The 13,284-nt window shown below is 35.4% G+C and overlaps 1 protein-coding gene across 2 annotated transcripts in view; it reads left to right on the top strand.

Annotated features, from left to right (window-relative positions):
* LOC125658962 (WD repeat-containing protein 44-like) overlaps window positions 1–13,284 on the top strand; it is a 29,907-nt gene that overhangs the window by 13,309 nt on the left and 3,314 nt on the right. Inside the window, exons 9-21 of one of the 2 annotated variants that reach the window (XM_056150131.1) lie at window positions 2,348–2,434; window positions 3,263–3,336; window positions 3,451–3,512; window positions 3,780–3,854; window positions 6,088–6,126; window positions 7,684–7,819; window positions 8,274–8,353; window positions 9,660–9,764; window positions 10,025–10,147; window positions 11,018–11,200; window positions 11,773–11,874; window positions 11,974–12,089; window positions 13,133–13,260. In XM_056150131.1, the coding sequence (XP_056006106.1) occupies window positions 2,348–2,434; window positions 3,263–3,336; window positions 3,451–3,512; window positions 3,780–3,854; window positions 6,088–6,126; window positions 7,684–7,819; window positions 8,274–8,353; window positions 9,660–9,764; window positions 10,025–10,147; window positions 11,018–11,200; window positions 11,773–11,874; window positions 11,974–12,089; window positions 13,133–13,260 (1,310 nt within the window). The remainder of the gene's footprint in view (window positions 1–2,347; window positions 2,435–3,262; window positions 3,337–3,450; window positions 3,513–3,779; window positions 3,855–6,087; window positions 6,127–7,683; window positions 7,820–8,273; window positions 8,354–9,659; window positions 9,765–10,024; window positions 10,148–11,017; window positions 11,201–11,772; window positions 11,875–11,973; window positions 12,090–13,132; window positions 13,261–13,284) is intronic. The other variant, XM_056150132.1, reaches the window with a different exon arrangement.

Below are 13,284 nucleotides of genomic sequence, written 5' to 3'. Positions count from 1 at the left end.
CTTTATTAGTACTGTATGAAGTTTTCCAGGGGGTTATCTACTTTTATTTTCAAAATCTCCGACCTTGTCTACTTTTAAGATATATCAATTGTAAGATGCTAGAAATGGCAAGTGTTACATTTCATGGTGAATATGCATAGTAAAATGAGTAATGAAACAAAAATGGTGTTTGTTCAATAGATATTTTAATGTAAACTGGGGATGGCTGGGGGTTCCGGGTTATATCCACAAGCACCTATGAGCAAAATGGATGGAAATCAAACTACAACAAAATTGATAAGAAAGTTTAGTCTTGTGTGGTCAAAAACTAGAGAGCTGTTAAACAAAAGTTAATGTTTTGAACTGTCATACTCAATTGGCCTGAAAATCAAAACAGGTGAAACAATCTCATATTTTATTCTGTCTGATAAATTTTTAACTTGTCTGGTAGATTTTGTAGATTATCCCAGATCTACAGGACATGATGTCTGGTAGTTTTTTATGCTCTTTCGCCAACTGTATATGCCAGATGTTTTGTAAACATTATTTCAAACTGCAAAGCTAAATTAAAGGCTGTAGAGGTAGTTTAATTGGTTACTGTGATTAAATTGCATTAAAATGATGTTGGGGCACTTGGTTTTTGTATTGATTGTTTTTGCCCCACATTTGTCATATTTTCTTTACTTTGCATGAAGCTGAAGATGTAACTTAAAAATATCCATGGATACCACGCAAAGGATGATTTATTGAATCTTATCAAAAGCTCCGAGTTCTCAGTCATTACAGACCCTGAAGCGTACTACTACACCATATCAAGTGTTCCGTTACCGTTCCATTCTCGATAAGAACCGTTCCGACATCAAATTGTTCCGTTTAAACTGTTCAGAATTCCATTTTCAGCCCAAAGTGTTCCATTCCCAAACCAAAACATTCCGTTCTCATCTAAAACTGTTTGTTCCATCAAAGCATTCGTTCCCTCAAACTGTTGGTGTCCCACACGGTCATTCGGAGCTCACGCAGCATTATCGAGTTACAGTAGACGAACATGATGATCTGTCGGGGATGATAAAGACAAAATGAAGTTAATGGAAATGTGTAATAGGTGATTTTATACCAAAACAAACAAAACTTCAAATCATATGCTCTAAATATTTGCGTTTATGTCTTAATTTGGTAAGAAAAAAAATCACAGGTTTCGGTGAAATTGTTGGAAAATTAAAATGAATCATTTGCTTGCTTTGATTTTTTAAAAAACTGTTTTCAAGAGCAGGAGTCAATTGAGAAACTATGAATGGCTAGAGCAATGGTGTACGAGCTATCATATAGATGAATAGACATGGAGTCCACACCTTCGGTGAAATAGCTTCCTTGATATCCCTCTCTGCATCCTTAAGTATAAAAACAGTACCTACCTGAGTATGAGTATCAAATTGGAAACGATGCGGGCACACACTCCCTTTTTACATCAAAACAAAACCCAATGTGTCATGTTTGTAAATGCTATAATTCATTAAATTTTTTAGAAATATCATTTCTGTATATTTTTCAATTCTAAATTTTTTTCAAAACATGGTTTGTATCATATGATACATGCTCAGTCGTCGTGTATATCGTACTACATTGGTCTGTCAATAAATATTGACTATATTATTATCTAAAACATTTTTGATTAAAGATGTTTAGAAAATAAACTAGATCTAATAATTACAGAATATTAAACAATAGGTACAAGGAAAAGGGGGTTGCTTCTTTTCGATTCCCCATGACCATCTGAAAGCATTTGCGCACACACAACAAAAAGATTAATTGATGCAGGCTTAAGTCATATATACATAAGTGTATATCATGCTTAAATTTATTTTAATCCCCCCCCCTCCCCCCCCCCCCCAGGTATTTGTGCAACTTTAAAAATGGTGATATTTTTGATAATCATTTGGTAAAAATTTAATTAATTCTCTCTTTATTACAATGTCTCTGTATGTTAAAAGTGTTGAAAGAGTCCGAAATGCAGAATTTGAATGAAATCGAGGCCTATCCGTTTGTTCCTATCTTAGTCCAAAGCATTCCATTCCTGAAAAGAACCGTTCCGTTTTTGCTGAGAACCATTCTGTTCAAAGCGTTCACCGTTTGTCCACTGGTGTAGTAGTATGCTTCAGGGTCTGTAAATTAGTCGTACTATAATTATCAAGATTCATACGCACATTGTTCGCATTCATGAGGAAATGACTATCATTTCAATTGGTAAAGATATCACAGGTTAAAACAATGGAAATGTTATGATATATACAGGTGCCTCACAATCCATTGACATTTTGGCTTTTTGTTGTCTACTTTGGCACTGGCTCACTAACTTGACCTACTTTTTCAGAGAGGGTAAGGATTTAAGCGAAGAGGGGGCACGTGGGGAGGAGGACAGTAAATCTCTGGCGGAGGAGACCGGTGTCCGAAAGAAAGGGTAGGTAAATCCCACACAAAGACGAAACAGAACAAAATCGGTTTCTGACGCTTTGTGTACACGTAAATGTAAAACAGAAAATCTTCAGTCGAAAAATTTCAACATTTCTGAGCGAAGTTATCTTACCCTGCGTTGCATTGTTATTTTGACTTTGATTTATTATTTAAGTACATCACGCTTGTCATGTTCACTGGGTTTGAAATAAATTTCATATTTGAAAATACATGATGGTATGAATTGCAATGCTTTATGCTAGCATACTTCATGAAGCTCATTAGCATGTCAGCATGACGTGTTGCAGTTCATTCCCTTGTGTATTTTCAAAAATAAAATTTATTTCTATATTTACTATTTCAATTTCCAGCCATTGAAATAATACACACATTGCTCATAAATGCATCATGCTCATAAGGAAATGGATATCACTACAATTGGTAAAGATATTGGAGGCAAAAACTCGTACTGGAAATGTAAATATTATGAAATGGATTTTATTCGAATTTTTTATGTATTATGCACCTTAGTTACAAATGTAATTAAAAAAAGTCTTTATTTAATGAGTCTTCTTTTCTTTGCTGTACCTTTCGCAAATTTAAAAATTATATGATATGTCATAGTACTGTAAAGGTGGTTATTTACGTGTGGGAGAAATTTACACTAAAAACTGACAGGACTGCTCCGATGGAAAATGCAGAAAAAACATAGATGAAGGATTCTGGTCTGCAAGAATGGACACTTGTCCATTTCTTTAGATTCAGAAAAAGTTGCTTCTACTAATACGATCGTGCATGTCTAGTCAGTAAAGGATTTCTTATTTTGGGGTTGTAGATTGAAGTTTAAGAAATTCCTGGAAAAGAAGATGAAGAAAAATGTGGATAAACTCAAAACAGCTGCAGATCAAGGTAGTATTACGAATGTTGTATCAATCGAAATGTCGGCCATTTCAAGGACAGCACTGGATCACGTGGAGCCAACAGGGTTCTGCATTTTCATTTTGTCCTGACATTTTCTTTCAGTGATACATGGAGATGAGACAGGTATTGAAGAAGAGGTCAATGTTGATGGAAAAATCTTCAAGGTCAGTAAAGTTCAAGGTCACTTAGAATAATTTGTAAGAAATGAGACTTATAAAAATATTAGTAACTCAATTTTAGTGTTTACAAAAATTAAGAAAAACCTCAAATTGTGCAAAATTTAGAGTACATTTTGTACCTTTTCAGGAATATACATTGTCCATGGGTAATCTACTTGGAGAAAGCTATCATTGCAATTCATAAATCTTGTATGATGTTTTCTGTCAAATCATGCTAAATGTATATAATAGAGAAAGTTTTCTATGTTTTAGTTGAAAGCTCATCATAAAGGCACCAAAGAATATAATCAGCTTAAAATGCTGCAGGACATGAGTGGTGTTCATACGGTCAGTTTTTTCTCGCAGTTTGTTGACCCTTACATTGTAGTAATATTGCCCCATTGTCTAGCTGTTTGTTTTTCTGTCCAAAGAGACCGAAGTTTGAAACTTATTCCAACATTAGTGTCCTGTAGCTGTGTGTTAAGAGATTTTGATGGGTGTTTGAAATCCATACAGCATATTTATAAGGTAGGTCAAATGGGAATGGCAGTGGAAATTGATTCCATAGGGATTTATTTCTTCATGGTTGCAATTTGTTTTTCTGACAATTCTTAGAGATGACTCTTCAAAGAACCTACTGGGCTCTCCACAGGTTTAAAAATGTTATAAACTGCAGGGCTCTCCACAGGTTTAAAAGTGTTTTAAACTGCTGGGATCTCCATAGGTTTAAAAGTTTTATAAACTACTGAGCTCTTCACAGGTTTAAAAGTGTTTTAACCTGCTGGACTCTCCGCAGGTCATGTTTTAAACTGCTGGGCTCTCCACAGGTCATGTTTTAAACTGCTGGGCTCTCCAGGGGTTCAAATGTTTTATAAACTGCTTGGCTCCCCTTTGGTTTTAAAGACTTGTGCTCTGCTGGGCTCCCTTTGGGTTGCTCTGCTGGAATCCCCTCAGGTTGCACTAGATATGTCTAACTGAGCAGGCCCCTAGATGCCCCGATTTGTTCATGCAGTTCATGCAGTCATGTTTGTTTGTTTTTAGCTCTTCTGAACCAAAGGCTCAAAGAGCTAATGCTATGGCCATTTGTGCGGTGTGTGTAAACTTTTTAGAAAAAGGGCTATAACTCAAGAACCCCTTGGCCAATTTTTTTCAAATTTGTTACAGGGTATCATTGGCCCAAGGGCTTTCATACATACTAAATAGAGGGATGTGACCCTTTAACAAGGGGAGATAATCAGGAAAATACAAACAAAAGTAGTGGTTGCTAAAAAATCTTCTTCTCAAGAACCACTGGGCAGATTATCACCAAACTTACACATAAGGATGAGGATATGTTGTAGATTAAAAATTGTTCAAGGCATTACCCTGGGGCAAAGGGCGTGGTCTCAAGGTCACTTCAAAGTTGACCTAAATTTATATTTCCTTAAATCTTTGATATTTTAGTCATTATAAGGACTAGGATCATCAAATTTTGACAGTTGATGCATCTTAGGACCTTGTGTCAAGTTGTCTCAAAAGTAGGTCACGGTGACCTACTTTTTGAATTTTGCAGGTATTTATTTTAAAATTAATTTTGATGCATATCTTGGACACTTTGAAGCCTATGATCATCAAAACTTGTCAGTTGGTGGATCATGGGACCTTGAAATGCGTCAACTGAAAAATAGGTCGCCATGACCTACTTTCTGAATTTTATGGCTTATCATTTATAGATATATTTCAAGTTGTTATTTCAAATACCGAGAGGTTTAGAATCATCAAATCTTGTAAGTTGATGCATCTTGAGGCCTTGAAACATATTTATAAAAAAAGTAGGTCACAGTGACCTACTTTTTGAATTTTGCAGATATTCAAATTTCACATTTTCAATTTTAAATGCATATTTTGGGCACTGTAAAACCTAGGATCATCAAACTTTGTCAGTTGATGCGTCTTCAGTCTTCAGTTTGTGTCGACCAAAAAGTAGGTCACCGTGACCTACTTTTGGAATTTGACGGCTATATTTATATATTTCAGATACTATTTGACCTACAGTCATCAAACTTTGTCAGTTGATGGGTCTTGCATGTTCAGAGTTCGCTGACCAAAAAGTAGGTCACCATGACCTACGATTGGAATTTGACAGCTATATTTCAATATTCAGATACTAATTGGCTTAAAATCATCAAACTTTGTCAGTTGATATTTTTTGGGTTCTCAAAATGTGTAAACCAAAAAGTAGGTCACATTGACCTACTTTTTTTGAATTCTTGGGATTTAACTAAAGATTTAGAATACTAAGAGGCTAAGAATAGAAATGGTGGGGTTGTACAATTTATCAGAAGAGCGATTCTAGGCCCTTGGGCCTCTTGTTTAGTTCAGTTTATTATTTATAGTTTAGAATTATGAATGTAAGAAATGTGCATCCTAACTGATATCTTGTTGTGTGTAGACTCAGAGAGAATGCTTGTTTATTTGTACGTTGTGTGTGTAGTGAACACTGCAGAGAACAGTTTGTTTACTCAACAACAGCAGACATTTTATAGAGAATTAATTAGACACCCCAGAATGGCGTCTGAATGTCTGCTATTTTTACTACCAGGAAGTGGACGATGATCTTGACTGTACTATGACTGAGGCAGTAGGAAGTTTTCTTTATTTCAAAATACTATCCAACACATGTAACTCTCTAGAATAACGCTTCAACAATTCTCTTCAAACAAACATTCATGTATCGTAATTAGATCCTATTTCTTGAGATGGCTGTCAATATTTGAGGGCATTCATAATTTTTACATAGTCTCCAGCATTTAATTTTCCTGCCCATTGCGACACATTTGAATCTATTTATCATAATGCAATGGATATAAAATTAGACAGCTACTGACCGAGTTCTCAAATAAAGGCAGTTTTTGTTTGCCAAGAGTGGATGTGTTGCCCTCAATCTGAGGCTAAGGGCAACAGATCCATTGTTAGGTGAAACAAAACTGCTGTTTTCTGAGAACTCAATCTGTAACTGTTTTGCTGTACGCCTTCATTTTTTCAATATTTTTTTCTTTATTCTTGTGATGTGTAGAATCACATGACTTACTTAACCAATGAAATTAAAGTATTCAGTGAACAGATGAATTGAGCCACAGGCATTCAACGTTTTAAATATCTATAATAAAAAAATTGTCTTCCTGTAAACATAGTGTTTACAGGAAGACAATTTTTTTATTATAGATGTTTAAAACGTCGAGTTCCTGCGGATTGAGGGTAATAGTTCAAGAGACTGTTGTCTTGTGGTCGATCAACAGAACACTAATTAAAGAGTTTAAGGCATTTCTAACTTAACACTCAAAATAATGGTTTTGAGAAAACAATTTTTTTTATATATAGGGAAAAAATGAAGGCGTATAACTAAAAGAAAACACTGCATGCAGTTTTGATAATGTATGCACCTGCATGACTGGGAATTGTGAAGAGCATGTCTATTGATAAGATGTGGATGCTTTACTGTTACCATAGCCACCACTCTGTACTCTGTACGATTTGTACATGCATTTGAAACCTCTACTGATACAGTCATACAAAAATTTACAAATTTAGATACATTTTTTTCTATGAACTTGTTGTACATACACTATATAGAATAAGCTTGTATAAAGAGATGGATATTTTATATATTCTAAATTAAGATTCCAAGATTAGAATAAATTTAAGGTAATTTGGAATAATTAGATTTTGTGGGGACTGAATTTTCATGGATTATATAAACTTTATGAAGCAATCAAATTGTGTTGTACAAGTGAAGAATAGATTATTTTAAAGTGCAAAAAGAATCGATAATTTTTTGGCATCCACAAGTTGTCTTCCATTCATTTGCCCCACACCACAACATAACACACATATAATGTTCAGAAACCATACCAGCAAAACAAAAACAAAACCAAAAATGTCCCAACCAAACTGTAAAATGTCGATAATCCATGAAATTGGCCCCCACAAATTTAAATGATTCCATGATATCAAATCTCATAAAGGTCAGGTTGGTTAATGTCGAAACTCCTCATATGACAAAAACTAGAACAATGCTCATTGTATTTTATGGTCTATGACCTTTATATCTATATTTTGACCTTTATTTCTGTACTTTGACCTTTATATCTGTACTTTGACCTTTACATCTGTACTTTGACCTTTATGTGGGTTACAGGGAGCTGTATGGACAATGAAATTCTCACCCTGTGGTAAACTTCTGGCAACAGGAGGACAAGACAACATGCTGAGGATCTGGGTCCTCAAGGCTGCCTATCCTCACTTTGACGACATGAGAACAAAATACGCTGATGGTACGTAAAATTTCTCCACTTTGATGACATGAGAACGAAATACGCTGATGGTACGTAAAATTTCTCCACTTTGATGACATGTGAACAAAATACGCTGATGGTACATAAAATTTCTTCACTGTGACAGCATGAGAAAGAAATATGCAGATGCTATGCAAATTTTTTTTTTACTACACAACTACACAGTGCAGATGGTTCATATAATTTCAGACATGAATAGAATTTATTGATGTATCATCTTACTTTGATTGGCAGGAGGAACTAGGTCAATGAACTAGAAATGTGTGTTTATTACAAGAAAGATTTTCATACCCTTCCAAACATTTTTGGGGTTATCTTGTTATTATATACTAACTTCTGAAATAATTCTTTTTACAACATTTATGGAGTTTAACAATATTTCATTGTAATGAAATTTATGTACAGTTTACAAAACATAATGGTTTATTTTTAGTCCGAGTTTCTCCAACACATTCTCATGAAAGCCTCAACTCCATAGTGTCGGAAAATTCCGTAGGAGACTTTCTCACTCAGGTACGGAATACAAGACAAGCATTCATTAAAAAATTACTTTTTGGGGTGCAATTCATTCAACATGAATTGGTTTGGGGCCAATTTATGTTTTATAAACAGCTTCGCAGTTTATGTAGATGCATTAATTGTCTTAAACCAGTTCTAATTGTATAAAACAGGTCCAAATTAGATTTATTTCTTATGATTTGATTTTCTTAAAACTGCCGTGGTGGTCTAGAGGTAGAGCATTCGCCCTGCATGCGGAAGGTCGGGGTTCGAATCCCAGCCGCGATGGACCTAAGTCGTTAAAACAGGTAGTGACAGTCCCATTCCCAAACGCTCAGCATCAGGTGTGAATGTCACAGGTCCTCAAAGATGACCTTAAAAATGGACGTCCTGTGCCTTACTAGGTGTGGGACGCTAAAGAATCTCCTCACTGCTCAATGGCCGTAAGCGCTGAGCATAGGCCTAAATTTGTAGCCCTTCACCGGTATTGACGATGACTCCATATGAGTAAAAAATTCTCGAGAGGGACATTAAACAAGATCCAATCAATCAATCATTTACCTTCGATATCTTTACCATTTGAAATAATAACTGTTTTCTCATGAATGTGAACTATATGCATATGAATCTTAATAAATATAGTGCAACTATTTTAACAGCGGGGAATATTCCGACAGAAACGGAGGTTGGTTGTTTTACATCCTCCGAGAACTTTTCACTCGTATTCCGATGTCAACAGTTGTAGGTAAAGTACAGTGTACCACGAATTTAGACCTATGCCTAGCACTCAGGGCTGTAGCTGTGAGGATTCTTTATCGTACCAACGCCTGCTACGATATGGGACCTCCGTTTTTAAAGTCATATCTGAAAGACCTGTGATTCTCACTTTTAAATGCTGAGCATTTGGCAAAGGAGCTATCACTACCTATGTTTACATCTTTGCTTTGACACGGCCATGGAACGTGCAGGGCTCGAACTCATGAATTCCCAGTCACAATGTGAACACTTTACCACTGAGCTAACTTGACCTGTCAAAAATGAAAGCAAAATGTAAATATATGAAATAACGCGCTTTATGAAGTGTGCCGGCATAAGGTGTCACAGTTCTTGTCCTCATGCATTTTCAAAAATGTGTTGTCATTCCCAGGATGTGACATGGCACAACCTTCAATTCAGGTTATAGGGTATGAAAAATCAAGATCCAGTGGAATGAAGCATTAAACTAAACAAACCACAAATATCTGTTTTACAAGTGAAATTGAAAATCATATCTTTGTAAAGTAACAAGTTAAAGGTCTTCTGTATTTGTTATCCATGACAGGCCCAAATGATGTCGGACGAGGATAAGGATGGCCCCTTTATGTCGCGCCCGCTATGCGTCTTCAGAGGCCACGCCTCCGATGTGTTGGATGTCTCCTGGTCTAAAGTAAGACGTTTTCATTTACTTTTTGCCTTTAAATGTGTGAAGATTATGTCAGAAACTCGCTATGAAATATCAGATGATGGTGTATATTTTAAAAGTTTGAAAAATTCACATCATTGTTGAAATTTGAGAAAGTTGCCATTGGTAAGAGTAATGTGCTGGTTCTAAAGAATAAACCTGTTCTGCTTGCACATCTACAACAGTTTATACACTTACACTGAATAACTGAATAAAATCTGAATGTGGGGTTTTTTTGTGGTCAGAATTACTTCATCTTATCGTCATCGATGGATAAAACAGTCCGGCTTTGGCACATTTCTCGGAGGGAGTGTCTATGTATATTCCAGCATATCGACTTTGTGACTGCTATTGTATTCCATCCAAAGGTAACCACTTTGTTTTTAATCTATCCATTTGTAACCATGATGTATTTCATTCAAAGATAATCAATTTCTTTGTACTTCATCCAATGGTAACAATTTCTATGTATTTCATCCAAATGTAACAAATTTCTGTGGATTTCATCCAATGATAACCTCTCTCTATCTGTTTTATCCAATGGTAACCACTCTTTATGTATTTCATCAAATGATAACCAATATCTATGTATTTCATCTAATGATAACCAATATCTATATATTTCATCCAATGATAACCAATATCTATGTATTTCATCCAATGATAACCAATATCTATGTATTTCATCCAATGATAACCAATATCTATGTATTCATTGCAAAGTGTTTCAGGAATCCTAGTTCCTATCATCTGTATGTTACTGTATGTAAAAGTTATTGCAAGTCATTGTAATATACATTGCTGCAGTGTCAGGGGCTTAGGCCTGCAATATTGGGCAATATTCATAATAGCATTGGGAGACATTCATAATAGCACTAGGCGATATTCATAATAGCACTGGGTGATATTCATAATAGCACTAGATGATATGATATTCATAATAGCATTGGTTGATATTCATAATAGCACTAGGTGATACTCATAATAGCACTGGGTGATATTCATAATATACATAAAGTTGAATCATTTTTGTTACAGCGTGTTTAAAATTCTTGTTCCCCAGAATGTTTGTAGAATAAACAAGATACACAATACACAGAGAAAGTTTCATTGAGTGAAACACAAATAACAATTGTCATTAGTTGATGTCATTAAATTCTGTAACAATGGAGCAGTCGTTTTTATCATGGGTTTGTTTTATTTTATGTAGCTCTATCACCGTGGTTTTTCTTTTTTAGGATGATCGTTATTTCCTTAGTGGATCGTTGGATGGTAAGTTACGACTCTGGAATATCCCGGAAAAGAAAGTTACAATGTGGAACGAGGTTTCCAGTCTAATCACGACCGCCAATTTCTGTCACAATGGGAAGTTTGCAGTTGCTGGAACTTATGATGGCAAATGTATATTCTATACCACTGAGGTATATCTTCATGTACTTCTAAATCAATCAAATAAAAATTTATTTTATTCGTGTACTTCTAAATCATTAAATAGATATGTAATTCCTACGGAATTCTTACTTAATTCAGAAAAGTCAGAAGCTTTGCTAGAGACACCTTAGTCCATTTTTATGTTGTTGTTAGTGGGGAGGAAGGGGGGGGGGGTTAAAAGACTGAGAAACAGTTTTGAAGATTTTCTTTATATACTTTTTTTTCATGTTGAACAATTGCACAATTTGCATTTCTGGAGGTTCTGTCAGTTTGTTTGTTTTTAAATGAAAAGTTGAAGGTAACGAACATTGATCAATATCATAACTCCTATAAAGAATACAAAATTAAGAATAGGGCAAACATGGACCCCTGGACATACCAGAGGTGGGATCAGGTGCCTAGGAGGAGTAAACATCCCCTGTAGACTGGTCAAATATTTTTTTTTTACCTATTGCGTGATGTTTCTATAATAATCAACACATATGAAGTACACATTTGAAGTTTGTGTAGCAGTGAATTGATATAAGCATTGAAGTCATGCCTCTAACCATTCTCTTTCCAGCAATTAAAATACTACACTCAGATCCATGTGAGATCAACCAGGGGCAAAAATGCCAAGGGAAGCAAAATCACTGGAGTGGAACCATTACCTGGAGAAGATAAGGTGAGAGAGAGAGAGAGAGAGCATTATTTTTTGATTACGAGAATTTAAATCTTATTTTGTAAATGGTTTTGGATGACAATTGACAACTGTCTATTTTAGATCTTGGTCACTTCCAATGACTCCAGAATAAGGCTGTATGATCTCAGGGATTTGACCTTGACCTGTAAATACAAGGGTTGCACAAATAACAGTAGTCAAATCAAAGCCAGCTTTAGGTACGTTATTGAAAAAAAATATTAACAAACAAGGGCAAGTTTTTAACAAACAAGGGCAAGTTTTTATCATCTCTATAGATTATTTGCAGTGTAATTAGTTTTACATGTGGTTATAATTTGCTAACATGAAATGTGAATATAATGAACTGTGATCAATCTCACAGTAAATAAATGCCATAAAGAATACAAAATTAAGAGTAGGTGCAAACACGGATCCCTGTACACACCATAGGTGGAGTCGGGTGCGTAGGAGGAGTAAGCATTCCATGTCGACTAGTCATACCTGCTGTGTGCCCACTATCGTGATCGGGTAAATGGAGTAATCAGTAATTAAAATCAGGGTGTAAAGAACGGTTCAACAATTGGTATGAAACACGTCGGGCAGCATTTGATCTAACGACAGGTTGTATGTGAAAATAAGATCATTATAACAAACGTAAAATTTGTTAAATGCTGACTATAAACGAGACTGTTGAAACCCCTGTAACATCAAATTAGTACTCATTAGGACATGTTTGTCTCAGAAACAAACTGATGATTTAAGAGGTCGGCCTTAGCCCTCATGGGAATTATCTGACCATGCCTACAACCTCAACAGAGCATCAGTAGGATTCACCATCTTTAGTATCATTCACTTAAATATGGTGGGATCACACAAACAGTGTATCATCTTATCTGTTGGATTTATATACCAAATGGGGGTGTTATTCAAAAATATTGCCATATATTTTTACTATTTAAGAGTGCAGCATTAACTTTTAACACGATTTTGAACCAAATGGCATGTAAATATTTCTCTCTTTGACATCTAAAAACGAGAAGAATTGCTCCACATCTGAAGTAAAAGTTCCAGGAGTGTGGACATGATTTCAGTACTTTCTCTGTAGTTGCCTGTTGTTTTCTTTCATAATTCTCATCTTTATTTAGCTTTCATGCTGTGTATTTCTAGAATGTAGAAGTGACTTCAGTATAAAGAATCTTTGTGGGTATGTGTTTTTGTTGTGGTTTTATTTATATTGTGTCTTCATGCTTTGTATTTACAGTCCCAAGTCCAAGTACCTGATCTGCGGTTCAGAGGACCACTTTGTGTACATCTGGAAGACACAACACGAGTTCTATAAATTCTCCTCAGCCAGGAGGGATCGGAATGGCTACTGGGAGGCAATTAAAGGTCAGAATCAATGTTGTTACCTGT

The sequence above is a fragment of the Ostrea edulis genome, chromosome 9 (assembly GCF_947568905.1).
Source record: "Ostrea edulis chromosome 9, xbOstEdul1.1, whole genome shotgun sequence".
In the NCBI taxonomy this organism is placed as follows: Eukaryota; Metazoa; Mollusca; class Bivalvia; order Ostreida; family Ostreidae; genus Ostrea; species Ostrea edulis.
Note: the sequence above shows the minus strand (reverse complement) of the source record. Positions and strands in the feature narration are given on the sequence as shown.